This window comes from Lampetra planeri, chromosome 6 (genome assembly GCF_965212315.1).
Source record: "Lampetra planeri chromosome 6, kcLamPlan1.2.h2, whole genome shotgun sequence".
NCBI lineage: Eukaryota > Metazoa > Chordata > Hyperoartia > Petromyzontiformes > Petromyzontidae > Lampetra > Lampetra planeri.
The window spans coordinates 706905-734183 of record NC_136112.1 but is presented as its reverse complement, the minus strand read 5'-3'; the positions used below and the strand labels follow the sequence as shown (position 1 = coordinate 734183).

The 27279-nt window shown below is 59.5% G+C and overlaps 2 protein-coding genes across 5 annotated transcripts in view; one reads left to right on the top strand and one right to left on the bottom strand.

Moving 5' to 3' along the window:
* Positions 1 to 27279, top strand: part of LOC144719317 (uncharacterized) — a 72256-nt gene that overhangs the window by 17125 nt on the left and 27852 nt on the right. For 2 of the 4 annotated variants that reach the window (XM_078595153.1, XM_078595152.1), the window contains exons 2-4: positions 8803 to 9317; positions 18503 to 18683; positions 25806 to 26926. In XM_078595153.1, coding sequence (XP_078451279.1) covers positions 8841 to 9317; positions 18503 to 18683; positions 25806 to 26926 — 1779 coding nt within the window. In that variant the 5' untranslated portion in view covers positions 8803 to 8840. Of the gene's footprint in view, positions 1 to 8802; positions 9318 to 10078; positions 10222 to 18502; positions 18684 to 22393; positions 22779 to 25805; positions 26927 to 27279 lie in introns of those variants that run through there. The other 2 variants (XM_078595154.1, XM_078595155.1) reach the window with 2 other exon arrangements.
* LOC144719320 (uncharacterized) lies at positions 496 to 21281 on the bottom strand. The gene is made up of 2 exons (XM_078595160.1): positions 21075 to 21281; positions 496 to 7706 (listed from the first exon to the last, which is right to left on the bottom strand). The coding sequence occupies exon 2, from the start codon at positions 4938 to 4940 to the stop codon at positions 2943 to 2945; it is 1998 nt and encodes a 665-aa protein (XP_078451286.1). The 5' UTR covers positions 4941 to 7706; positions 21075 to 21281; the 3' UTR covers positions 496 to 2942.

Here is a 27279-nt window from a genome sequence, read left to right as displayed (position 1 = left end):
GTATGTAGGGGTTCGGTGGTGAAGTATGTAGGGGTTCGGTGGTGAAGTATGTAGGGGTTAGGTGGTGAAGTATGTCGGGGTTCGGTGGTGAAGTATGTAGGGGTTCGGTGGTGAAGTATGTAGGGGTTCGGTGGTGAAGTATGTAGGGGTTCGGTGGTGAAGTATGTAGGGGTTCGGTGGTGAAGTATGTCGGGGTTCGGTGGTGAAGTATGTCGGGGTTCGGTGGTGAAGTATGTAGGGGTTCGGTGGTGAAGTATGTAGGGGTTCGGTGGTGAAGTATGTAGGGGTTCGGTGGTGAAGTATGTAGGGGTTCGGTGGTGAAGTATGTAGGGGTTAGGTGGTGAAGTATGTCGGGGTTCGGTGGTGAAGTATGTAGGGGTTCGGTGGTGAAGTATGTAGGGGTTAGGTGGTGAAGTATGTAGGGGTTCGGTGGTGAAGTATGTCGGGGTTCGGTGGTGAAGTATGTAGGGGTTCGGTGGTGAAGTATGTAGGGGTTAGGTGGTGAAGTATGTAGGGGTTCGGTGGTGAAGTATGTCGGGGTTCGGTGGTGAAGTATGGTCAAACAAAATCCCCCGTGGCCCACGACACGTCGCGGAGATTGACGCCTGTATCCTGCAGCGGATCTACCCCGGGATGTAAATCGAAAATGACGCGCAGCAGTGGCTGGGCCTGGTCCGATACGCGATGCGATCCATATTCATGAGCGTCGCGGCGTGGCCAAACACTGCATTCGTTAAACACCGAAATGGTCGGGCCAGGTGCACGGCATGGCGAGAGGCAAGTGCTGCCTGGCCCGTGCAGGGACAGTCGCAGTGACGGCGTGGCAGCCAAGGAGTGGGACCGCGTCCCACAGGACGTCTAGCGAGGAGATGGAGGGATGAAATCAGCTCGCGTGCACGAGCGATACGAACGATTCGCATGGTAGGACCGTGAGAGGTTGTGTGTATGTTGAACTTATTTCGCGCCGTACGTAGCCAACCGTACTCTGTATGGAAGGACACCTAAATACAAAGAGCAGTTATAAACAAATGGGTTTTAAATTCAGATTATATTCAAAGTGTGCATAGCTCCAGTGGCTTCCTAATAACGGAAGAAAGAGTTATGGTTTCATGAGGCCCGTGTCCATCCACCAATGCATTCATCATGGCTGATTGTAACTGAATCGCAAAAGCGTCGCGGCTTTGCGTGGCGATGAGAATTCCGCGCCGCGTCGCGAGCCTTGGCAACGCCACCGCGGCTCCACATGGCGCAACATCTGCGCCTCAAGCATCCGTGCAACCAACTCCCGACTCCCACTCGGCGACCCGGGGACTTTCGTGAACCAGCTATCTCCCACTCACAGCTGCGGTGCTCTGCCACGTCCGTCTGCCCATCTCAGAAGATGCCATCCCAGACTGCCCACGTGCAGCGCCACCTCTCGCCCAGCTCTCCCAATCACTGCCCTCCTGCTGCCCCCCGGGTCGTCTCTCTCTTCACCGCAGGCTGTCCCGACACATCCGGCGTACAGCTGCAGGCTGGCGCTGCCTCCCGGGTCTCTTCTTTTCACAGCCGGTGAAGTTCTGCAAGAATCGGTTTTAACCTTTCTGGCAATACAACAGTTGTGTTAAGATGTTCAAACACCACACAGAAACCTTTTGCAAGGAACCCTGTCTGCATTAACCACACGGCACTTGCGTTTGGCGTTTAAACATCTTAGCACAAAACCCGTCTTATTGCCAGAAAGGGTAAACCCAATTCTTATATTTTGATACTGGCAAGAGAGGTCCCATATTGAACGAAGCTTTCTTCGTCAGACCTCCCCTTCGCGGCTCGCGATCTTTCCCAGGGCTCCCCGGAGCTTGAGCTTCGCGCCCGACCGGATTGTGAGAACGCCTCCAACTTGTTCCGAAAAACTCAGCCTCCAGCGTGCGTCCAATAATCGGGCGAGTTCCGATTCCTTTCGTGTCCGACTCAAATCCGCACCTTGAGACTCAACATTAGCCCGCGTGAGTCACGTGTTCCCCTAATCACGTTAAGTGGGGAGCGGTGGTGTAGCGGTTAGCGCTACGCTACGCTATGAACCTGGCGACCCGGGTTCGATTCCCGCACACGGCCAACACCAGTGACGATTATCTGAACCGCTCCTGGGCCTCCTCTAGGTCGACTCGGCCTCAAATGAGTACCTGGAACGGTGTGTAAACATCGCCACTGGGGAGACAAAGGCGGTCGGGCGTGGTGCTGGCCACCCACCCTCTCGTGCGCCGTCCCGGCCTTCATAGGTGCTCCTCGCTAACAGCACTTGCCCCTACAGTCTGTTACAGGCTACACGGGGGATCTTGGGTGGAGGTGGGGGTCTTTGTCATTGCCTGTGCCCGTGCCGAGTGGCCACTGGTGGATGGATCCGCGTGTCCCGAGCTCGCGAGTGACCGCTGGAGCGTGTCCGTGTGCCGGGCGCGCGCACGCACGCGCACGCACGCGCGTGGCGGGTCTCGTGGTCTAATTCTGGGGCGGGAATTTCTGTGGGAGGGAGCGCGCGGGGGGGGGGGTCGCGCGTTCTTGGCACCAGAGAGTTCTTGGCGTGCACGCGCACGCACGCTCGCATGTGTGTGTGTCTACACATCTATGTCTGTGTGTTGTGTGCGTGTGATTGTGTGTGCTTGGAGTGTCTGGGTGTGTGTGGAGTGTGGGTGTCTGAGTGTGTGTGGAGTGTGAGTGTCTCTGGACCTGGCGACCAGAGTTCGATTCCAGCTCAAGGCCACCAACACCAGTGACGATTATTTGAACCGGTCTTGGGCCTCCCCTCGGTCGACTCGGTCTCAAATGAGTACCTGTTGTGGTGTGTAAACATCGCTACTGGGGAGACAAAGACGGTCGGGAGTGGTGCTGGCCATCCACATACCTTGTGTACCGTTCCGGCCAGCATAGGTGGTCGCCAACAGCACTTGTCCCAACAGTGTTCAATTCTATACGGGGGATCTTTGTCTTTGTGTGTGGGTGCACGTATTTTGAGTGTGTATGAGTGCGTGTGTTTGGAGTGTGCGTATGAGTGTGTGTGTTTGGAGTGTGTGTTTGGAGTGCGTGTATGAGTGCGTGTTTTGGAGTGTGTGTATGAGTGTGTTTGTTTGGAGTGTGTGTATGAGTGCGTGTGTTTGGAGTGTGCGTATGAGTGTGTGTTTGGAGTGTGTGTGTTTGGAGTGTGTGTATGAGTGCGTGTTTTTGGAGTGTGTGTATGAGTGTGTTTGTTTGGAGTGTGTGTATGAGTGCGTGTGTTTGGAGTGTGCGTATGAGTGTGTGTTTGGAGTGTGTGTGTTTGGAGTGTGTGTATGAGTGCGTGTGTTTGGAGTGTGCGTATGAGTGTGTGTGTTTGGAGTGTGTGTGTTTGGAGTGTGTGTATGAGTGCGTGTTTTTGGAGTGTGTGTATGAGTGTGTTTGTTTGGAGTGTGTGTATGAGTGCGTGTGTTTGGAGTGTGCGTATGAGTGTGTGTTTGGAGTGTGCGTATGAGTGTGTGTGTTTGGAATGTGTGTTTGTTTGGAGTGTGTGTGTTTGGAGTGTGTGTGTGTTTGGAGTGTGTGTGTGTTTGGAGTGTGTGTGTGTTTGGAGTGTGTGTGAGAGCGTGTGTTTGGAGTGTGTGTGTTTGGAGTGTGTGTGTTTGGAGTGTGTGTATGAGTGTGTGTATGAGTGCGTGTGTTTGGAGTGTGTGTGTATGAGTGTGTGTGTTTGGAGTGTGTGTATGAGTGCGTGTGTTTGGAGTGTGTGTGTATGAGTGTGTGTGTTTGGAGTGTGTTTGTTTGGAGTGTATGTGTATGAGTGTGTGTGTTTGGAGTGTATGTATGAGTGCGTGTGTTTGGAGTGTGTGTATGAGTGTGTGTGTTTGGAGTGTGTGTTTGTAGTGTGTGTGTTTGGAGTGTGTGTGTGTTTGGAGTGTGTGTGTGTTTGGAGTGTGTGTGTGTTTGAAGTGTGTGTGTGTTTGGAGTGTGTGTGAGAGCGTGTGTTTGGAGTGTGTGTGTTTGGAGTGTGTGTATGAGTGTGTGTGTTTGGAGTGTGTGTGTTTGGAGTGTGTGTGTGTTTGGAGTGTTTGTATGAGTGCGTGTGTTTGGAGTGTGTGTGTATGAGTGTGTGTGTTTGGAGTGTGTGTATGAGTGCGTGTGTTTGGAGTGTGTGTGTATGAGTGTGTGTGTTTGGAGTGTGTGTGTTTGGAGTGTATGTGTATGAGTGTGTGTGTTTGGAGTGTATGTATGAGTGCGTGTGTTTGGAGTGTGTGTATGAGTGTGTGTGTTTGGAGTGTGTGTGTGTTTGGAGTGTGTGTGTGTTTAGAGTGTGTGTGTTTGGAGTGTGTGTGTTTGGAGTGTGTGTGTGTTTGGAGTGTGTGTGTGTTTGGAGTGTGTGTATGAGTGCGTGTGTTTGGAGTGTATGAGTGTGTGTGTTTGGAGTGTGTGTATGAGTGCGTGTGTTTGGAGTGTGCGCGTGTACTGGAGATGCTCCTCGTGAATTTGCAGTCTGCACCAGTTATCCCCTGGTTGCCATGGAGCGTTGCCCAGGTAACCAGGAGGCAGCCAATCGAGGCGCGAGTCTCTGCTGCTGATGCTGCGAGCGCGTGGGAGCCACTAACATCACTATCACCACTAACATCACCATCACCACTAACATCACCATCACCACTAACATCACCATCACCACTAACATCACCATCACCACTAACATCACCATCACCACTAACATCACCACTAACATCACCATCACCACTAACATCACCATCACCACTAACATCACCATCACCACTAACATCACTATCACCACTAACATCACCATCACCACTAACATCACCATCACCACTAACATCACCATCACCACTAACATCACCATCACCACTAACATCACCATCACCACTAACATCACCATCACCATCATCACCACTAACGAACATCACCACCACCGAAAATATCCACATAATCGCGAACATCACAATCTCTCATCATCGTCGTCATTGCGATCATCACCACCACCATCACCCGACCATTATCATCAACATCACCGCAAACATCCCTACGACCATTAACCTAACATCACAATTACTACCGCGACTCACGACAGGACGTTCACTTGTACCATAGTAATCGCTCGGGCGATGAAAATAAACTTCCATTATCACCACGACTATCACCATTACCACCACCACCCCCACCACCGCCAGCAGTACCCATCACCGCTGTTAACCAGCAGTGTTTAAACACCACTACCAAAACCACTACAGTCACCGTCACCATTGCTATCGGCATCATTGTTGTCATCAGCAACAGTGTGCATCGTTGGTGAGATTTTTGCTGTCGAGGGGAAAACAATGAGCTCATTGGAGGCCGCTTCAGCGCCTCTCCGCCTCGAGTTCTGCCCTTCCGGTGAGGATCATCCTCGAGTGAGCCCCGGGGGAGTCCCAAGCCGGGCACTCATGAGGCTGAGCCGCGCGGTGTCCGAGTCGTCATCTCGCGGTGTCAGTGTCGTCATCTCGCGGTGTCAGTGTCGTCATCTCGCGGTGTCTGTCTTCATCTCGCGGTGTCAGTGTCTTCATCTCGCGGTGTCAGTGTCTTCATCTCGCGGTGTCTTCATCTCGCGGTGTCTTCATCTCGCGGTGTCAGTGTCTTCATCTCGCGGTGTCGTCATCTCGCGGTGTCTTCATCTCGCGGTGTCAGTGTCTTCATCTCGCGGTGTCAGTGTCGTCATCTCGCGGTGTCTGTCTTCATCTCGCGGTGTCAGTGTCGTCATCTCGCGGTGTCAGTGTCGTCATCTCGCGGTGTCTGTCTTCATCTCGCGGTGTCAGTGTCGTCATCTCGCGGTGTCAGTGTCGTCATCTCGCGGTGTCAGTGTCTTGATCTCGAGGTGTCAGTGTCGTCATCTCGCGGTGTCAGTGTCTTCATCTCGCGGTGTCAGTGTCGTCATCTCGCGGTGTCAGTGTCGTCATCTCGCGGTGTCAGTGTCTTGATCTCGTGGTGTCAGTGTCGTCATCTCGCGGTGTCAGTGTCTTCATCTCGCGGTGTCAGTGTCGTCATCTCGCGGTGTCAGTGTCTTCATCTCGCGGTGTCTTCATCTCGCAGTGTCAGTGTCTTCATGTCGTGGTGTCCGTGTCTTCATCTCGCGGTGTCAGTGTCGTCATCTCGTGGTGTCAGTGTCTTCATCTCGCGGTGTCAGTGTCTTCATCTCGCGGTGTCTTCATCTCGCGGTGTCAGTGTCTTCATCTCGCGGTGTCAGTGTCTTCATCTCGCGGTGTCAGTGTCGTCATCTCGTGGTGTCTTCATCTCGCGGTGTCAGTGTCGTCATCTCGTGGTGTCAGTGTCTTCATCTCGCGGTGTCGTCATCTCGCGGTGTCAGTGTCGTCATCTCGTGGTGTCAGTGTCTTCATCTCGTGGTGTCAGTGTCTTCATCTCGCGGTGTCTGTCTTCATCTCGCGGTGTCAGTGTCGTCATCTCGCGGTGTCAGTGTCTTCATCTCGCGGTGTCTTCATCTCGCGGTGTCTTCATCTCGCGGTGTCTTCATCTCGCGGTGTCAGTGTCTTCATCTCGCGGTGTCAGTGTCTTCATCTCGCGGTGTCAGTGTCTTCATCTCGCGGTGTCGTCATCTCGCGGTGTCAGTGTCTTCATCTCGCGGTGTCAGTGTCGTCATCTCGCGGTGTCTGTCTTCATCTCGCGGTGTCAGTGTCTTCATCTCGCGGTGTCAGTGTCTTCATCTCGCGGTGTCTTCATCTCCCGGTGTCTTCATCTCGCGGTGTCTTCATCTCGTGGTGTTTGTGTCTTCATCTCGCGGTGTCTTCATCTCGTGGTGTTTGTGTCTTCATCTCGTGGTGTCAGTGTCTTCATCTCGTGGTGTCAGTGTCTTCATCTCGCGGTGTCAGTGTCTTCATCTCGCGGTGTCTTCATCTCCCGGTGTCTTCATCTCGCGGTGTCTTCATCTCGTGGTGTTTGTGTCTTCATCTCGCGGTGTCTTCATCTCGTGGTGTTTGTGTCTTCATCTCGTGGTGTCAGTGTCTTCATCTCGTGGTGTCAGTGTCTTCATCTCGTGGTGTCAGTGTCTTCATCTCGCGGTGTCAGTGTCTTCATCTCGCGGTGTCAGTGTCTTCATCTCGCGGTGTCAGTGTCTTCATCTCGTGGTGTCTTCATCTCGCGGTGTCAGTGTCTTGATCTCGTGGTGTCAGTGTCGTCATCTCGTGGTGTCAGTGTCGTCATCTCGCGGTGTCAGTGTCTTCATCTCGCGGTGTCAGTGTCTTCATCTCGCGGTGTCAGTGTCTTCATCTCGTGGTGTCAGTGTCTTCATCTTACGGTGTCTTCATCTCGCGGTGTCAGTGTCTTCATCTCGCGGTGTCAGTGTCTTCATCTCGTGGTGTCTTCATCTCGTGGTGTCTTCATCTCGTGGTGTCTTCATCTCGCGGTGTCAGTGTCTTCATCTCGCGGTGTCAGTGTCGTCATCTCGTGGTGTCAGTGTCGTCATCTCGCGGTGTCAGTGTCTTCATCTCGCGGTGTCAGTGTCTTCATCTCGCGGTGTCAGTGTCTTCATCTCGTGGTGTCTTCATCTCACGGTGTCTTCATCTCGCGGTGTCAGTGTCTTCATCTCGCGGTGTCAGTGTCTTCATCTCGTAGTGTCTTCATCTCGCGGTGTCTTCATCTCGTGGTGTCTTCATCTCGCGGTGTCCGTGTCTTCATCTCGTGGTGTCTTCATCTCACGGTGTCTCTGAATTCTTGAACTGAAAGATGATCAGCCAATGAAAGGACATCAATAGAGTATTGGTTATTAAATGTATCTATGCGGAGCTTTCAATAGTCAGCCCCTTGTATGCATGGTGGATTTTCTCCGGCTACAGTTTCCTGCGTCCACACGAAGCCAGACGTTCATCATCCAGAATGGAATTGGCCAATCATTGCCACGTAGCAGGAGCCTCTTGAGTAAAAAAACAAGTCTGGGTAAATAAAGGACATTCTCATACCTGGAAACCCCTTATCAGTGCCTAACTTGTTACAGACCAATTCAGACCTTTTGAGCACCCCGTGCTCTTATAAATCTCAACGTTCATCACATCACAGTGAAAAAACACAAATAGAGGGCTTTTGCCCGTATTGCAACGTCTGTGCGCCATATGGGCCTGAAAACTCAATTGCCCTGTACAAGAATACGGCTAAACCGTACGGGTTGACACGAGTATGCATTCTTCCCAATATGACTACATCAGTCCATGGCTCGATGGGGGCTCATGGCTCGTGGGGGGCTCATGGCTCGTGGGGGGCTCTGGGCGCGCGAGGTTCGCGTTCTGCCGGCGCCCCCTGGCGGACGCGCGGCGGTGGCGGCGGCGAGACGCGACACGGCGCGTCTCATCGAAGACGCTGCACAGACACCGCGGGACACTTGCGCGCACACACACGGAGGCGTCTGTGTACACAGTCTATATAGACTGTATGTGAAGTGTATATAGACTGTATATACACAGTCACCAATCTTGCCCATCGCCCATAAACGTCCCTCCGTCTCAGCGACGTGCCCTGCCTAAACGCCGTTCACGTCCCTTCAATGCGGTGGCCTCAGTCGCACGCGTCGTGCCCTCTGCTCGCCCTCCCGATGCTGTCTCTCAAGCGCGCATGTCTCGGCCCAGTCCCCTCGAACGTTGCGTGTTCGATTTGGTTCCGTTGTCATCAGATGCCCCCCCGCCCCAACAACAACATTCAGCCATCAGCTTCCACGACTTCGCGAAATTCGGCTCCCCATTCGAGAGGGGCGCACGAGGCTGGCCGCACATGACTCCCCGAGCCATCATCTCGTGTGCGTTGCGGCTGTCTTCTCTTTGACAGCTGGAGACGCACGGGACCGTGACTGGGGCTCGACGGTGATGACGACGACGACGAAGAAGGGGGTCAAAGTTTCCCCGGCTGCCACCCCGATGCCGGGCCCCACGCAGCCCTGCACCCGTGCCCGGGTGTCGAACCTCGCGAATCCGCGCCCGGCGGCCGCCGCGGCCTCGTGCGGTGCCGCGTCTCCTCCTGCTTCTCCTGCTCCTGTCCCGGGCACCAGGGGCGGCAGGGCCATGCCGGCCTCGCAGCCCCAACAGAGGGCCCCACCCCCTCCATCCCTCGTGGGCCACGTGGCGCCCCCTTCGTGGCGACCTCTCAAGGCCCCCGGCACGGCAATACCTCACCTGGTGAGGGCCCCCGGCACGATAATACCTCACCTGGTGAGGGCCCCCGCGCCGGGTGGGGGGGCGAGGGGGGCCGCGGTCGGGGCCCCCCTGACCAAGGGGATGAAGGCGTCCCGCTCGGCTCAGGCCATCGGCAGTCTCCTCCTGATGCCCACGTCGGTGCTGCCCAAGGTGAGGGCTACCGGGCCGCGTGCATCATCATCAACCACAACAACGACCACAACAACAACCACCACCACAACAACGATTACAACAACAATCACAACAATGACCACAACAACCACAACAACCACAGCCTGCGCTCGGCCACTGTGTGTCCAAGCGAACGACGGTAAATCTCTGAGTGCTCGTGTAGACGAAGCACCACGCACGAGGATGCTTCAGTTGGAGAAGTTTTAAGTCGCGCGCACACCGACCCCGGCTCGTGCGTGCCGAGGTTTGGTCAAACGTGCCCGACCCGGCGTGAGGAGGAGGCCCGCCGCCTTCAGCCAGCAGTGGATGAAGCTTGACGTGCCAAAGCGCGTCAATGACGAGCGGATCGGACGCGTGGAACGCCCTCGCGGACCGCATCTGCGAGCACCCAAACCCGAACTCTCCCCTCGTGCCTCCATGCCGTGCGTGCTGCATTCTCTCGCAAACAAACATCTTCCGCAAATATTCCGCATTTTCGAAACACAGCTCACGAAAAAAAAATGTCGCAAAATAACTTCTCTGTTGTTACAAAGCGCCGTCTCATCTCTCGCAGCATCTCTCTCGCCACACAAAACAAAACGCCTCGCTAGACCCCTCATTACCCAACGCCGCGACATCGCAAATAACATCAACAGACTCGAGGCGAGGCTCACTCACGACAGCAGCAGCAGCCGGGTCCGATGATACTCGAGGAGGGGTGGGGGGGGGTGCAGGTATCAGCGAGGTATGTGCGCACCGCATTCCTCGCCGGCAGTGCCGCATGAAGCCCGCTTATCTGATCCCGGGGCCCCGCTGCCAGGGAGAGGGGGCCCCAGTTGGAGAGGCGACCGCTCCCGGAGGTTGTGGACGGGCGAGCAACTGGCGGGGTCTCCACCTCTCCCAGGTGATCGATTCGTTCATTTAGCCGAGGGGCGTTTGGTTTGCGCTAGAGCCCAGGCAGGCGCAGGAGTTGGTCCCGAGACCGCTGCCGGCAGCCCACCGCTCCGCGCTGCTTTTGGCAGTCGCAGCCTCGCTCGCCGTGAGTGGCTCATCCTCGGCCAGGCACCGCGGCCGCAGGTCCGGGGCTTTCCGCTGGAGTCGGCAGCGCCGGCTGCCCGCAGGCCCTGGCCGGTTCGGAACCTGCTGGACCAGGGACGCGGTCACGGGCCCGCAACGTGGGCCCCGCGAATGATGGGCGCGCTCACGCGAGGGGGTCGCGGCTGCACCGCGCGGCCGCGGCAGTGAAGCGTTCCGCCTTGGCCAATCGTCGGTCGCGTGCTGCGCATCGTAACGGATCCGCTCGTAGCCTGCGTCAATGTCAGATCGATTCAAGGCGGCTCGAGATGAGTGGAGAGCGCGGTTCTTACGTTGTGGTTTACACACAGGCGCGGGTTGCACTCACCTGTACAGGTGTAGAGGAGTAGAGGAGAGTGGTGGCGTCGCGTGCGCTGTCCGGTGCTGTGACATCACGGGACGTGGGGTCGCACGCGCCGGGCAGTGCACGTGACGTCTCGCCTCAGAGGGTATTTAAGGGAGACCCCGTGACGTAAGCGGGGTCACTGGAGGAACGGGGATAGTGGAAGGGGTGAAGAGGGAACCCTTATAGTGATACCTGTTAATAAACCCTGGCGGAAGCCCCTAACTCACCTCCGTCTCCGAGTACCTCCGTCTGCAACAGCAACAACTACTTAACAACTGGTGTCAGAAGTTTACACCGTCGCCAACATGTCAAAAGCGGGCGCACGGCGTAAGAACCCACCGGCACATGACTTGGAGGGTGCCGAAGGCGGAGAGGAGGCTCCAGCAGTGACCCCGGAGCCCGGGACCCCGGTGACGGTCCCCATGGAAACGAGCGGGCCGGAGCGGGAGGATTCGGCTGCGGGGAGTGCCAGCTCACCGCCGCCGCCAGAGACGGAAAGCGTCCCCGCAGCTCTGCTGCACCAGCTCCTGCAGGCGGTGGGGCAGCTGACCGTCAGGTTGGCCGAGGTGGAGGCACGGACGCAGCCAACCGCCCCGCACTCGAGACGGGAGCAACTGTCAACTGCCAACGTTGAAAGCGCCGCCGTTTTCCCAGCGACCGCTCCACCGGAAATGGCCGTCATGTTGGCTGCGACGCAATCCGCGGCGGCCATGTTGGCTCGGGAGACGTATGCGGCCGCTACTACGGCTGCGACGCGGCGGCCGGCGGACATGGCTGCCATGGCGACCGCGACGCCGCGTCTCTCCACCGACGCGGCCGGGGTTTTTCGGCACGCCGCTCCTGCGGGACCAGCCGCCGGCGACGACGCGGCTCTACATCAAGCTGCGCCCGCCGGGGGGGCCCCGGGTAAGTACGCGCGTGCCGTCCTCGCCGGGCCGCCGGGGTGGGCAGCGGCGGCTGCCGCTGCCCCGTACATCGCCGTGCCGCCGGAATGGGCCGCGGGTGCTGCCATGGCGACCGCGACGCCGCGTCTCTACACTGACGCGGCCGGGGTTTCTCGGCACGCCGCTCCTGCGGGACCAGCCGCCGGCGACGACGCGGCTCTACATCAAGCTGCGCCCGCCAGGGGGGCCCCGGGTAAGTACGCGCGTGCCGTCCTCGCCGGGCCGCCGGGGTGGGCAGCGGCGGCTGCCGCTGCCCCGTACATCGCCGTGCCGCCGGAATGGGCCGCGGGTGCTGCCATGGCGACCGCGACGCCGCGTCTCTACACTGACGCGGCCGGGGTGTCTCGGCACGCCGCTCCTGCGGGACCAGCCGCCGGCGACGACGCGGCTCTACATCAAGCTGCGCCCGCCGGGGGGGCCCCGGGTAAGTACGCGCGTGCCGTCCTCGCCGGGCCGCCGGGGTGGGCAGCGGCAGCTGCCGCTGCCCCGTACATCGCCGTGCCGCCGGAATGGGCCGCGGGTGCTGCCGCGGCTCCACCTGTCGCTGCGCTCACGGGGCCGGCCACCGGCGATGCCGCGGCTCTGCACCTCGCCGTGCCTGCGTCCCTTGTCATGGATGACGCCGCGGCTCCGTGTTATACCGCCGCGTCTTCGGCGTGGCCCATGGAGGCTGCAACGCCGTGGTGCCTCGCCGCGTCGCGAGAGGTTGCGGCGGCTGCGGCCGCTGTCCCGCACCTCGCTGCGCCGGCGGGGTGGGCCGCGGGGGCAGCCGCAGCTCCGTGTTATACCGCCGCGTCTTCGGCGTGGCCCGGGGAGGCCGCAACTCCGTGGTGCCTCGCTGCGTCGCGAGAGGTTGCCGCGGCTACGGCCGCTGTCCCGCACCTCGCTGCGCCGGCGGGGTGGGCCGCGGGGGCCGCTGCAGGCCCGATTTATACCGCCGCGTCTTCGGCAACGCCGTGGTCCCTCGCCGCGTTGCGGGACGACGCCGTGGCTTCGTACGCCGCCGCTGACAGGTGGGTCGCGAAAGCGCAGGTGCCTTCACACCTCGCTGCATCTACGGCGTGGCCCATGGGGGCCGCAACTCAGCCGCACTTTGCTGCGTCTACGGCGTGGCCCATGGGGGCCGCAACTCAGCCACAATTCGCTGCGCCTACGGCGTGGCCCATGGGAGCCGCAGCACCACCGCACCTTTCCGCGTCTTCGGCGTGGCCCGCGGGAGCCGCAATGCTGCCACCGCCGCACCACGTCGCGTCCGCCGGGTGGCCCGCAGGTGCCGCTTGGCTTCCACACCTCGCGGCGCCGCGCGGCCAATGGCAGCGCCGGTTACCCGACGTTGCGCCGTTTGTCGCGCAAGGAGGCGACTGGTCGGCCTTCCAGGACCGGTTCGACGCGGCATACATGTCGGTCGGCTGGTCCATGGAGGAGGCCTTGCCGGCGCTTCCGACCTGCTTGGACGAAAGGGCTCTGCAGGCCTTCAAGTCCATCCATCCGGCCAATCGGGCTACACTCCCGGCGGCCTATATCCAAATGGCCAACGTTTTTGAGCCGCCGTCCACCGCGCAGCTAAAGTTTTCATTGCGGCGGCGGGAGGAGGGGGAACTGCCGCTGGCCTTCCGCTGCTCGCTCCTGGCCCTGGCACAGGCTGCATACCCTGACCTGTACGGCAGGGCACTTGATTCTATGGCCTTGGGGAAGCTGCTTGACCTGGCAAGGGAGCTAGGAATTGCTCTGTCGATCAACAATGATCGGCAGATCACATCCTTGGCGGTCGCCGAAAACATTCAGGCGCACCTCTCCCTCCGCCAACGGCCTCAGATGGCGGCGTGTGCGGGGGTCCCGGCGCCGGACGGGGGGGTCACCTCTCAGGGGGTGGACACCCTCGCGGCCCTGGCGGTGCCCGATCGTCGAGGAAGGGGGGCGGGTGGTCGCCGTCCGGAGCAGCGGGGGCGGCCGGGACCTTCCCGTCCACAGGAGGCGGACACGGTGGCCTGCTTCCGCTGTGGTCAGCGGGGCCACATTGAGCGGGGCTGCCGGAATGCCCCGGGGGCCTTTGGAAAAGGGACTCCACCTTCTCCTAGACCCTCCTTGGCATCGGGTCCGGGGCCCCAGGCGAGTCGCGACGCATCATCTGCGCGGCCGCTCCCTTCACCTCATGCATCTAGCGGGGCTAGGACCCATCGTCATGGGGTTGTCCTCGAAGGGTCGGGTGCACCATCGTCATCACCCCCTCAATGGCCCAGACAGACCCGCCACTGGGATGCACTTGCGCATAGGATGGTGGCGGCAGCTGCCGGCTCCTCAGCGGTGGCAGGATATGTGCAAGGGGTGCACGTTCGCCTCCTGGTGGATACGGGGGCATCGGCCACCATTATTTCGGAGGCCATTTTTGGGCTGCTACCCCGCAGCGTGGGTCCGTTAAGGCCGGTTCGCGGGGCTTGTGTCGCCGCGAACGGCGGCAGTTTGGGCATCTTGGGCCACGTTGTAGCGTCGGTTCGGGTTGACGAGATTGAGTTGGCCGGGCCGATTTTGGTCTCCAGGACCTTGGCAGTGCCATGCCTCTTGGGGACCGACTTTTTGTCTAGGATGCCCATCCGAATTCTCGTTGACCAGGGCTGTGTGGAAATGCCGTCAGGGAGGCGGCTGAAATTCCTACAATCGCCTACCGTCCTGTCTCCCTTGGTCGCCGGTGTACGGGCCTTGAATAAAGTGCCGGTGACCGTACCACCGGCGTCACAAATCCTGATACCCCTTAGGTTGCGCAAACCGCTCGAAATGGGCTCCACGGAGACGGGTATCCTCCTGTCTCCGTCAAGCTACTTTTCAAGGACGAAGGGGTTGGTGGGCGCCTTGACAGCCGTGTCGGGGGGCCAGGACCTTTTTTTGCAGGTCCTCAATTCGGGACCCTTGCCGGTCGTAGTCCCGGCCGGCGCCGTTTTGGCACACGCGACCCCGGCTCCTCCACCCGAGAGCGCTGCCCCGGATGGAGGGGTCGTGGCGGGCGTGATGCGCACGGGGGACCCCGACGCATCATGGATTGCCACGTTGTGCGACGAGAATGCCTCGTTGTCCTCCGGGGAACGTCGGCAACTCCGCGACCTCATCGAGCGGTTCACCGATGTATTCAGCCAAAGTAAGTTTGATCTGGGTCGCACTACTCTTTTGGACCACCACATAGACACGGGCGACGCGGCCCCTATTCGACTTAATTCCCACCGCTTTAGCCCAGCGGAAAAAGATCATGTCCGCTCGGCTGTCGAGGAAATGTTGGCGGCGGACATCATCTCCCCATCTACTAGCCCTTGGGGTGCCCCCATTGTGCTAGTCAAGAAACGGGACGGGAGTCTCCGGTTCTGCGTCGATTTTCGTAGATTGAACAAGATCTCGGTGGCTGATGCATATCCATTGCCTCGCATGGATGATTCCCTGGACGCCCTCTCGGGCGCGCGGTTCTTTTCGACTTTAGATTTGCTCTCCGGCTTCTGGCAATTGCCACTGGATGAGGCCTCTAGACCCAAAACAGCGTTCCGCACACCCCAGGGGTTGTTCGAGTTCAATCGGCTTCCTATGGGTCTCCATTCGGCCCCGGCCACCTTCCAGCGTCTCATGGAGATGGTCTTGGCGGGGCTGCAGTGGGAGTCTTGTCTAATCTACTTGGATGACGTTATTGTTTTTGGCCGTACGTTTGGCGAGCACTTGCAACGCCTTGAGGCGGTGTTCGTCAAAGTGCGTGCTGCTGGCTTGAAATTCAAACCCCAGAAATGCCACTTGCTACAACCATCGGTGAGGTATTTGGGACACATTGTTAGCACGTCAGGTGTCGCCACGGACCCGGATAAAACGGCTTGTGTCCGGACGTGGCCGACTCCCACATCTGTCGCGGAGGTGCGTAGCTTCGTTGGCTTCGCATCGTACTATCGCCGGTTTGTCCGCGATTTTGCGACCATTGCGAAGCCACTGCACGCCCTTTCCGCCAAAGGCCAAAGGTTTCACTGGGGCGCGGAGGAGGAGGCGGCTTTTGCGGCGCTTCGCACGGCCTTGGCGGATGCGCCGCCCTTGGGGTACCCGGATTTTACGAAACCCTTCCTGCTCGATACCGATGCCAGCGACACGGGAATTGGGGCTGTCCTGGCCCAGGTGGTCGACGGGGTTGAGAGGGTGGTAGCCTATGGCAGTCGCGTTCTGTCCTCGACGGAACAGCGATATTGTGTGACCCGGAGGGAACTTTTGGCCATAGTTTATTTTGTTCAGTTGTATAGACCATATTTGTACGGTAGGCTGTTTACGGTCCGAACCGACCACGCGGCCCTGCAATATTCGCTGAAGATTAGTCAGCCCTCGAGTCAGCTGTCTCGCTGGCTCGAAGTGCTCCAGGATTACCCCTTTGATGTAATCCACAGGAAGGGGACACAGCATGGAAATGCGGACGGTTTATCCCGATTGCCGGCAGGCGGTGGGTGTGCTTGCGCCCTGGGCTCTAGCCGTTGCAAGGCCCCAGGGGACGCCGCGGCCCAGTTGGTCGCGTCGGCCGAGGCGGACACCCCTCCAGGTGCGGCGTCGCCCGCGGATTTCGGCCTTGGACTTCCCCGGGAGGTATGGTCCGGCTTGCAGATGGAGGATTCCTCTCTGCTGAAGCTACGGCGCCGTGTCGGACATAAGGCCCGGAGCTCAGCTTCGTCGGCTGCCCCGGAGATCGCCGTGCATGACGGACTACTCATGCGTTGGGATGCCCAATTGGAACGCTATTGTGTGGTTGTGCCCACTAGCCTGCGTGGTAAATTAACCCGAGCCATTCACGAGAAGCTTATGCACCTTGGCTACCACAAGACCTTATTGACCCTTAAGCGGGACTATTACTGGCCGGGTGTTGAAGGTGACGTGGCACTGATTTTAAAGGGTTGCCACGACTGCGCGCGGAGGAAGGCCCCAGTTGTCCGGGACCGGGCCCCGCTGCAGTCCATCCGGGTTTCTCGCGTTAATGAGCTCGTGGCGCTCGACATTTTGGGGCCATTCCCTGCATCCCAACGGGGCCACAAATACCTCTTGGTGGGCGTTGAGTACCTCACACGTTGGCCCATGGCATGGCCTTTGGTCGATCAGTTGGCCTCTTCTATCACCGAGGCCTTCGTCCAGGGGTACGTGTTTGACAAGGGCGCGCCGGAACAATTGTTGACTGACCAGGGGCGGAATTTCTCGTCTAGGTTGCTCAAGGAGGTGTGTGACCTCCTTGGCACCAAGAAAATCCGCACCTCGCCCTACCACCCCCAGTCAGACGGGATGGTAGAGCGCTTGAACCGCACCCTTACGTCCATGCTGTGCCACCAGGTGAACACGTCCCAGTCAGACTGGGACCTGTTCGTCCCGGGGGTCTTGGCGGCGTATCGGTTGGCCCCTCATGCCTCCACGGGATTTTCGCCTTTTTATTTGATGTACGGTAGGGAACCGGAGCCCCCGGTGCACGTCCAGATGGACGTTGGCTCCTCCAAGAAGGGGTCGGCGGTGCCGACCCCTTTGAAGGTCGCGCTTGACCGGCTGCGCGAGGCGCGACAGGCCGCTGCCGAGAATTCCGCAAGCCGGCAGGCGGCTAATGAGCGGCTGCCCAAACACCAGGCAGCTGGCCTCCCGTGGATAGCGGGTCAAAAAGCGTGGCTGCATTGTCCCCAGGTCCCCGTTGGCACATCGGCCAAATTGCATCGCCCTTGGCAGGGCCCTGTGGAGGTTGTGGAGGTCCGCCGGCCGCAATGCGTCCGGATTCGGTTCGGTCGCCGGCAGTGGATAGTGCACCCGTCCCGGCTCAAACGTTATGTTCCATCTACCCTGGGGGATCCACCCCCAATTCCGGAGCGGCCGGCTGATGATGTGTCCGGCGTGCCTGACCGGCCGGGTCTCGCTGACGGAGGTGACGTCCGACCTGTGTGTGTGCCCCCAGGCCCCTCCCGAGTGAGGCCGACAGAGACCCCCCGGTCACCGGAGGCCACGGCGGTGGGCCTGTTGCCCGCTGACGGGCCACCTGCATGGGAGACGGACATCATACGGGGGAGCGGGCCAGCAGCGCATACCCGCTCGAGGGGGATGCGGCTCCGGTGACGGCCCTGATGGCCGTTCAGCGGGCCCAGCCCCTGGCGCCCGTTCGGCGCTATCCGGCGGATGAGGCCTTCGGGGTCTATTTGTCTTGTTTTTTGTTGTTGCTGTTCTGCTTGAGGGGCCGTGCTGCCCTAAGGTTTAGTTTCTAGCAGCCGGTTATACCTTCAGGCACACGAACTCGTGAATATTCGGTCTTCGGTCCGGTGTGGGGCCCCGCTTGCGGGGTGCTTGCAGCCGGGTCGGCTGTTTTTTTTCACGGGGGGGGGTGATGTAGAGGAGTAGAGGAGAGTGGTGGCGTCGCGTGCGCTGTCCGGTGCTGTGACATCACGGGACGTGGGGTCGCACGCGCCGGGCAGTGCACGTGACGTCTCGCCTCAGAGGGTATTTAAGGGAGACCCCGTGACGTAAGCGGGGTCACTGGAGGAACGGGGATAGTGGAAGGGGTGAAGAGGGAACCCTTATAGTGATACCTGTTAATAAACCCTGGCGGAAGCCCCTAACTCACCTCCGTCTCCGAGTACCTCCGTCTGCAACAGCAACAACTACTTAACACAGGTAAGGGTGGCCGCGCTCGCCACTCAACACCTGCTCACTGCACCGCACTCACCACTCAACTCCTGATCACCGCTTTGTTCATCGCTCCGTTCTCATCATCACACCGTGCTCGCCACGCTGCACTCACCACTCAACACCTGCTCACCACACGGCGCTCACCACACCCACACCGAACCTCACCCCAGGCACGGAGCAAGAGCGAGGAGAACTTGCTGACAACAGCAGTCGCTCTTGTTGCTGATGGTGTTGCTGATGGTGATGGTGGTGCTGCTGCTGATGGTGGTGGCGGTGGTGCCGAGGTGATCCCTGGGCCCGAGAGAGACACTCACCGAGAGATCGAGGGCGCCAGAGCCAAGGCAGCCGTCGGTAAGCACCATGACACGCGCTCCCACTTAACTTTAGAGTCGATAATAAAGAGACACAATAAATAAATACGTGTATTGTGTTTGCGAATAAAGCTTCGCACTCGTTCGGGACGGCCCGCGGCACGGGGTCCCTGGGCATGTGGCGGACTCGAGGCCGGGCCGTGTCAGGAGCGAGTGCCCTCTCCTCGAGTGAGATACAGAATCTCTCACGATCTCTATTTAGACTGGGAGGAATCCGATGAGCTATGAAGCTTCCTGTGTGCGCACACAAACGGGCGCAAAGAAGTGGGGAGAGATGAGAGGCTTGGACGGTCGTTGAGGAGCAGGAGGAGCGGCGTGTGGATGAGATGGCAGGCAGCGGTGGGGTTGCGCTCGAGGGGAAGTCCCCCGCGGAGATGGAGCGACGGAATCGGCTCGTGTGAAGGATGAATTCTGACATTGTGAAGGCCTTCATCCAGCAGCGGATTAGTCGTGGGTTATAATCGGTTGTGAGTGAGATGCATGTTATTCATCAGATCGATTTCCCAAAGCCATAATCGGTTGGAATCCACGTCCCGTGTTTGACGTCCCGACTCAGTGTTGTTCATCGGTGGCGCGCGTGACATCCACAGCAGTGGCTCGTGAGTGAAAGAGTCGCCCAGAGACTCGGACAAACATCCCAATGCGGCAGGGACCCTCTTGGGAGGGAGTCTTGAGACTCGTTGACGAGTTGCTGGGCAAATATTCTACACGATATTACTATTATTATACCCTTTTTGTTACCGAGCAGACTTTTGGAAAATAATAATGTAAGAACGCGCCAAAAGCAACTAGAATCATAATCGACAAGAAAACAAACATGTCCAGCATCGCGAGGAGCCGCGACCACCACAACAGCAGCTCCCGTGCGGGAAATGAGCTCACAGAGATAGCCGGGCGGCCCCCACCCTAACCCCCCCCCCTAACCCCTCCCGCCCCCCACACTGCACGAGGCCAACGCGAGTTGGGGGCTCGGTGCCCCCCCCCATCCCACCGCTGGGCGGATGGGACACGGGTCCCGGGAGAGAGGGCGGTGGAGTCTGCCTCGTGTGGAGGGGCGCGATGGAGATGTTTTTAGATGGCGGGATCGTGAGATACGGCGGATGATTTAAGAGGCGTTCATCCAGAAGTGGATTGACCAAGGCTGCTAGTGGGGGGTGCAGGGTGTCACGGTGCAGGGTGTCACGGTGCAGGGTGTCACGGTGCATCGGTTAAACGCGCGACCCGTGTTACCCGAATGACCCGTGGTGACCCCTGCTACCGGGGGTGGATCCAGGTAACCCGTGTTGACCCGTGTTGACCCGTGTTGACCCGTGTCATCCTATTGACCTGTGACGACCCCGTGAGTCCCGGTTGACCCCTGGTGATTGGAGATGGCCCGAGGTGAATTGCCCCCGCCTCTCCTCCTAGCCCCCCGTAGCCCCCCTCGATCCTCCCCATAGTCCCCCGTAGCCCCCCCCGCCCCTTCCCCTAGCCCCCCCGCTCGTCCCCATAGTCCCCCCGTAGCCCCCCAACCCCTTTCCCTAGCCCCCCCACCCCTCCCCATAGTCCCCCCGTAGCCCCCCGCGGCGTCTGGAGACCCCCAGCGAAGAATGCGGCCGCAGCCAGTGGCCGCGTGGGGTCAGGCGGCCCCGGCGAGGTGAAACCCACGAGGTGAAACCCACGAGGTTCAAGGTTCACGTGTGATCACCGTTTAGAGTCGTAGAAGGGTTGTAAGGAATCGCTGCCTATCACCTGTGGGCACGGGATCGTCACACACCCACATACACACCCCCACACACACACCCCCACACACCCACACACACCCACACACACCCACACCCCCCCACACACACCCACACACACACAACCACACACACCCACACACACACCCATCCACACCCACACACCCACACACACATCTACACACCATCCCACGCACACCCACACACCCACCCACCCACACACACACCCACACCACACACACACGCACCCACACACACACCCGAATCCACACACACACCCACACACACACCCACCCACACACACCCACACACCCACCCACACACACACCCACACACACATCCACACATACATCCACACACCCACACACCCACCCACACACACACCCACATCCACACACACCCACACACACACCCACACACCCACACACACACCCACTCACACACCCACCCACACTCGCTCAGCGAGGGCCCCAGCGAGATAGTTGACGGCACGATCCCGAACCACGATGTCTGATGGAGAATTCACCCGGGTCGGCTCGTACTCTGCAGAGGGTTGTAAATGTTTGTCTTCCTGGTACTGTCCGTCATGTCCGGCCTATATTGTCTCTCTACTTAGTCCTGTCCCTCCAGTGTTGCCGTCTCGCACGTACCGTCTGTCTCCAGTCGCCTCTCTTGTGTCGGCCTCTTCCTGTTCGGTGTGGTCCGTCTCGTTGCTGTTGTTGGTCTCGTTCCACCCTTTGTCTCGGTGGCATTGTTGTGTACGTTGTGTGTCTTGTCTGTTCCAGTTCAGTGTGGTCTGTTTGTCTCACAATGATATGACAGTCTGTTAAACCGGTGCCATACCAATGATGGACACAAAAAAGCAAGCACAGAAATCCGCGGCTTCAGCGAGGCTGCGCGCTGAAGCCGCGGATTTCTATGACCGCCGTGGCGGCCCTGGGTGTGACCCCAGAGCGGGGGGAGGAACAGGCCGAGTTGCGGAGTCCATTGGTGGACCCGCGCCCTGCAGCCGAAGCCGCAGCAGCAGCAGCAGGAGTGTTAGACGTAGCAGCGTTAGCAGCAATAGCAGATTCATCAGCAGCAGCATCAGAAGAAGAACCACCATTATCATCAGGAGCAGCATCAGAAGAAGAAGAACCCCATCATCATCAGCAGCATCAGAAGAAGAAGGACCCCCATCATCATCAGCAGCAGCATCATCAGCAGCAGCAGCATCAGAAGAACCCCATCATCAGGAGCATCAGAAGAACCCCCATCATCATCAGGAGCAGCATCAGAAGAAGAAGGACCCCATCATCAGCAGCAGCATCAAAAGAAGAAGAACCCCCATCATCATCATCAGCAGCATCATCAGCAGCAGCAGCATCAGAAGGAACCCCATCATCATCAGCAGCAGCATCAGAAGAAGAAGAACCCCCATCATCAGGAGCAGCAGCATCAGAAGAAAAAGAACCCCCATCATCATCAGCAGCAGCATCAGAAGAAGAAGAACCCCCATCATCAGCAGCATCATAAGAACCCCATCATCATTATCATCATCATCAGCAGCAGCATCAGAAGAAGTACCCCATCATCATCAGCAGCAGCATCAGAAGAACCCCATCATCATCAGCAGCAGCATCAGAAGAACCCCATCATCAGGAGCATCAGAAGAACCCCCATCATCATCAGCAGCATCAGAAGAAGAAGAACCCCATCATCATCAGCAGCATCAGGAGCAGCATGAGGAGCAGCAGCAGCAGGAGGAGGAGTCCCGGCCTCGTGTCGGGCGCGCACCTGGCGCGGAAGCCCCGCCCACCGCCCCGTCACGTGACCAGCAGGTGCGCGTGCACGTGAAGGGGGGGGGGGCTGTGGAACTTTGTTGAGAAGGGGGCGAGGGAAGTGGAATTTGGCGATAGGGGGGGGGGGTCCCCCAGGTCTGGATTTGTCCCCTGCCACAACCGCGTGGGACAGCCTCGTCGGGGATGGTGGAGGAGGGAGGAGGTGCAGGCTGGAGAGGAGTCGAGAGAGAGACGGAGGAGGGAGGAGGAGCCGAGAGACGATGGGAGGGACGTAGATGAGGTGCAGGGTGGAGGAGGAAGGGGAGGAGGAGACACGGAGTCACTCTTGAGGCTAAACCCGCTGAGCCGCGTTCCGCGTCGCGGAGAGAGCGAGCGAGGGAGCACGGCAGGGAGCGCGTGAGACGGCCATGGTCTCGTGGCTCCGTGGAGCCAGGCCGGGCTGCTGGCTCGCAGGGGAGGGTGGCGCGACTCGTGCGAGGAGCGACAGGAGGAGGAGGAGGAGGTAGCCGCCACTCGTACTGCTGCTGAGCGGCTCGCGGGGGACCATGGGGACCAGCGGGAGTCATGCGCGAGGTGAGTTCGAGTGACCTATGTGTGTGTGTGTCACCCTATGTGTGCGTTTGTCACCCTGTGTGTTTGTGTCACCCTATGGGTGTGTGTGTGTGTGTCACCCTATGGGTGTGTGTGTGTGTCACCCTATGGGTGTGTGTGTCACCCTATGGGTGTGTGTGTGTGACCCTATGTGTGTGTGTCCCAAGTGTCCCGAGTGTCCCTGTGCGTGTGAGTGTTGTCTGTGTGTGTGTCTCTGTGTGTGAGTTTCTGAGTGAGCCCGGCGACCCGAGTTCGATTCAAGCTCACGGCCACCAACACCAATGACGATTATCTAAATCGGTCCTGGGATTCCCCGAGTAGCGCAGTGACGAGAATCATCAGGCCCCCGCGGATTACGACGTGTATCTGTACGCGGTGAGACAGACAACCGATCCGTCTATCAAAGCTTCATCTCGGTACACAGCACGGCCTGCTGCTGCTGCCGCCGTCTGTGAGCGTGGGGAGAGCGTGGGGAGAGCGTGGGGAGATGCCGTTACGACGGCACAATCATCACCACCACCATCATCACCAGCATCACCATCACCATCACCACCACCACCACCATCACCACCACCAGCATCACCACCACCATCACCACCAGCAGCATTCGGGAATTTCCAGTCGAGCCCGTTCTGGGAAGTATCCCCCGTGGGGGGCCCTGGGCTCTCGCTAAACCGTGCCAGCGTTCCTCGCGGTTTGGTCCCGTGGGCCACGGGGCCCGAGATACGGGGGGTGGGTGAGGTGGAGGGGTGAGGTGGGTGGCTGAGGTGGGGGGGTGAGGTGGGGGGGTGAGGTGGGGGGGGTGAGGTGGGGGGGTGAGGTGGGGGGGTGAGGTGGGGGGGTGAGGTGGGTGGCTGAGGGGTTCGGAGCGAGGACCACCAGGCTGCGTAGACGCGGGGGTCTCCCGTCCCCTCTCCCCGTGATGCAGCAGCAGCGTGTGTTCCTGTGTCCCTCTGTGTCCCTGTGTCCCTCTGTGTTCCTGTCTGTCCCTCTGTCTTCCTGTGTGTTCCTGTGTGTTCCTCTGTTCCTGTGTTCCTGTGTGTTCCTGTGTGTTCCTGTGTTCCTGTGTGTTCCTGTGTGTGCGCGCGTTTTAGTTTCGTTATGGCTTAAACTCTAGCCAGCAGGTAAAACGCGAGTTTGTTGGCGAGCTCCTCTTACGCCCTGGACGCCAGGAAGGGGTGTGGTGTGGCCAGCTACACGCCGTGCCGCCTTTGTCTCTCCAGCGCCGATATTTAATCGCCGCACCTGGAACTTATTGGGGTTGAGTCAACCTATGGGAAGGCCCAGAACGGGTACGGATATTCGTCGGTGATTTTGTCCGTGAGCGGGAATCGAACTCGGTCCGCCGTGTTTCGTAGCGTGGCGCGCCAACCGTAGCGCCACCGCTCCACCGCAGACGACGCAGCGACGCAGCAGGGGCTGCGAGTTCGTGAATGGCATCTCGAAGCGAATCCTCCACATGAGCAGAGTGGAGGTGGAGGAGGTGGAGGTGGCTCATTCCAGCACGGACACCACTCGCCCCGGGCAGACAGGCAGACAGGCAGGCAGGTGTGTAGATATACGAACAGGTGTGTCAGTGGGCAGGCAGGTATGCAGGTTAGATAGGTAACCAGGTGTGTCATCATTTAGGTGTGTGATTAGTTATTCAGGTGTGTCAGTAGGTAGGCGTGTGAGTAACTATTCAGGTATGTCAGTACATAGGTACATGAGTGAATATGTGTGTGAATAGCTCGTCAGCGGTGTGAGTAGTGGGTATTGTGTGAGTCCCTACCGAGGCGTGTCGTTACGTAGCCATGCACGTTGGTTGGCACATAGCTATGCAAGTTGGCACGCACATGCTTGTGTGTGTGTGTGTATGTGGCGCTTATCGGTGAGGTATGTTAGTGAACAGCAGGCAGGAATGCGAGTAGGAATGAGGTGTGCGGGGAGGCGCCGGGCCGTAGAGGACGCGTCTGGCAGCCGGAAGTGGACGAATCACCCAGACGCCCTTGCATACGACATGTTCCATGCATCTTTGGTTCTGTCGGTAAAGTCACGTAGGTATAAAATAAAATAGATCACGACGTTTCGGGCGCAACACAAGCGTCCATCATCAGGTGGTCATCAGGTGGTGATGGACGCTTGTGTTGTGCCCGAGACGTCGTGATTTTTTTTTTTTTATATCCATGTGACTTTACCGAAAGAACCAAAGAGTACGGATTCCTGCAGTCACGAAAGCTTCAAATCATTGCATGTTCCATGTCCAAGGAATTACCCAGATAAAAAATATTCGACTATATATTTAAAAACCATCGTGAAACGCGCTGCAGTGTTCGTCCACGACTGCGAGCTGAGAGACCGCGTCACCACACAGATGGATGCGGGAATGCGTGCTTGTACTCGCCACTGCCGAATTCTCACGGGATGCTCGAGGCAATCTTATCGGCTGCTGCTTTAGCGGAGGAGGAGGCGAGGCGCCGCTGGGGATGTCTCCTACGTTCTTCCCGCGTCCGCTGTGCGTCCATCTGTGCGGCGGGGGGAGGGGGGGGAGGCACGGCTACTCGCGTACAATGTGATCCAACGTGAACACAACTCTCCTGTCAAGTTGTGTCGCTCGCAGGGACTTTCCCGGTAAAGAAACATCAAAGACACCGGTTCAGGAACGAAGACTTTCGGAGAAGAACTGGGAGGGGGGGGGGGTTGAAATTGTTGCGGCTGCTGCTGCTTAAGCTGAACCAGTCGAGAGGAATTGGGGAAATGGGCCCGCACGCGTCAAGAGGGCAGCTGATGAGAAACGAGAGACGAAACTTGGCTACGGAGCGGAGACCCAGAGACGGCGTCGCAGAGTTTGGAGGTCACGGCTGGGGACACCTGCGGCTGGGAGGGGAGGGGTAGGGGAGAATGGGGGGGGGGGGGGGTTCGGGGTGGGGGAGTCACCGGTGGACAACACCAAAGGGTTGCCCAACACGTGGAGACCGTCTACAAGACCCCATGCTCATGCTTGATTTTCCTTCCTTGTGTTGTCCACAGCTCCGAGCCCGGTGTCCAAGCGCAGCGGGACTCTCAACTCCAAAGAGTCGCTGTCGCCACCGCCGCCCCGGCCGGCCCGGTCCAAGGTCGACCGCCTGCGCCTGGGAATCCTCAAGCGCCCGCCCCAGGGCGGCGGCGGCGGCGGCGGCGGCGGCGGAGGGATCGCGGAGGGGAAGCACACCCGCGCGCGCTTTCACCGCCCGGCCGCGGGAACCGCCGCGGCGGTAGTCGCGAGGGGCGGCGGCGGCGGCGGCGGCGGCACCGGCACCGGCACCAGCGGCACCAGTGGCACCAGCGGCGGCAGCGGTGGCTTCCTGCGCGAGAACCGCTTGAGCAAGTCGCGCTCGGAGAGCCAGATCGCCGAGTGGGCGGCGCTGGAGGAGAAGGTGAAGGAGCTGCTCGAGGTGTCCAACGCCAAGGACGACGAGATCGATAACTTGCGCTCGGCGCTCGAGGACGCGCGCGCCAAGCAGTTCCCCGTGGCCTTCGGGGGGAAGATAGGGCGCGCCGGCAGCCGGAACGAGCCGGGGTCGTTGGCGGACCGAATGGACGACGAGGAGGAGGTAGAGGACGAGGAGGAGGAGGAGGAAGAGGACGGCGAGAGGAGGAATGGGGGGCGGCGGAGGAGGAGGAGGACCCGGGGCAGCGACGGGTCGTGGAGTCGCGGCGACGACGACGGGAGCGACGACGAAGACGGCGGCGGCGAGAGGGTGGAGGCCCTGGAGGCCACGTTCGCGCAGAAGGTGCGGGACAAGGAGGAGGCCTGCGCTCGGCTCGCCGAGCAGAAGCGCCAGCTGCAGCTGGAGCTGCGGCGCGTCGACGCGGAGAACCGGACGCTGCGGCGCCGCCTGCAGGAGACGGAGCCGGGCGGCGGAGCGCCGCACAGCACCGACAGCAGCTCCATGGAGAGTCTGCGCAGCGTGAGCGTGGGCGACGTGAGGCCGTGCCGCAAGGCGCCCTCGACCGCCGGCCCCGACCCGGCGGCCCCGGACGACTCGCTCTGGAGCGCCGTCGGGAGGTCCATCGGCACGGCCGAGCGAGGGGGCGCGCCCGGCGGCGGCGCCGCGGCCGGCCTGGCGGTGCGGGCGGAGCGCGAGGAGGAGCTCCGGCAGCTGAGCCAGGTGAGCCGGGTGAGCCAGGTGAGCCGGGTGGGAGTCTCCTCCGGGGGCGCGGTGGCGCGACCCCCCCGTGAGCTCCCTCACGGGCGCCGCACGAACCGCGCAGCGGATCTGGCATTGCTGCGGCCGTGCACAATCATGTCCTGTCCTCCCTTCACACGTCCCTACACTCCTTCCCTCTGCTCACTGTCTCTCGCTGTTCTCCCTCCCTGTGCCCTCCCCCTCTCTCTGTCCATCTATCATTATGACCTCTCTCCATGTCTGCCTCTCTGCCTCCCTTTTCCCTTCTCCATTCCCCGTCGCTCTCTCCCTGTTGTCCCCCCGTCCCTTCTCTCTCTCTCCTCTTTAGATGTCCC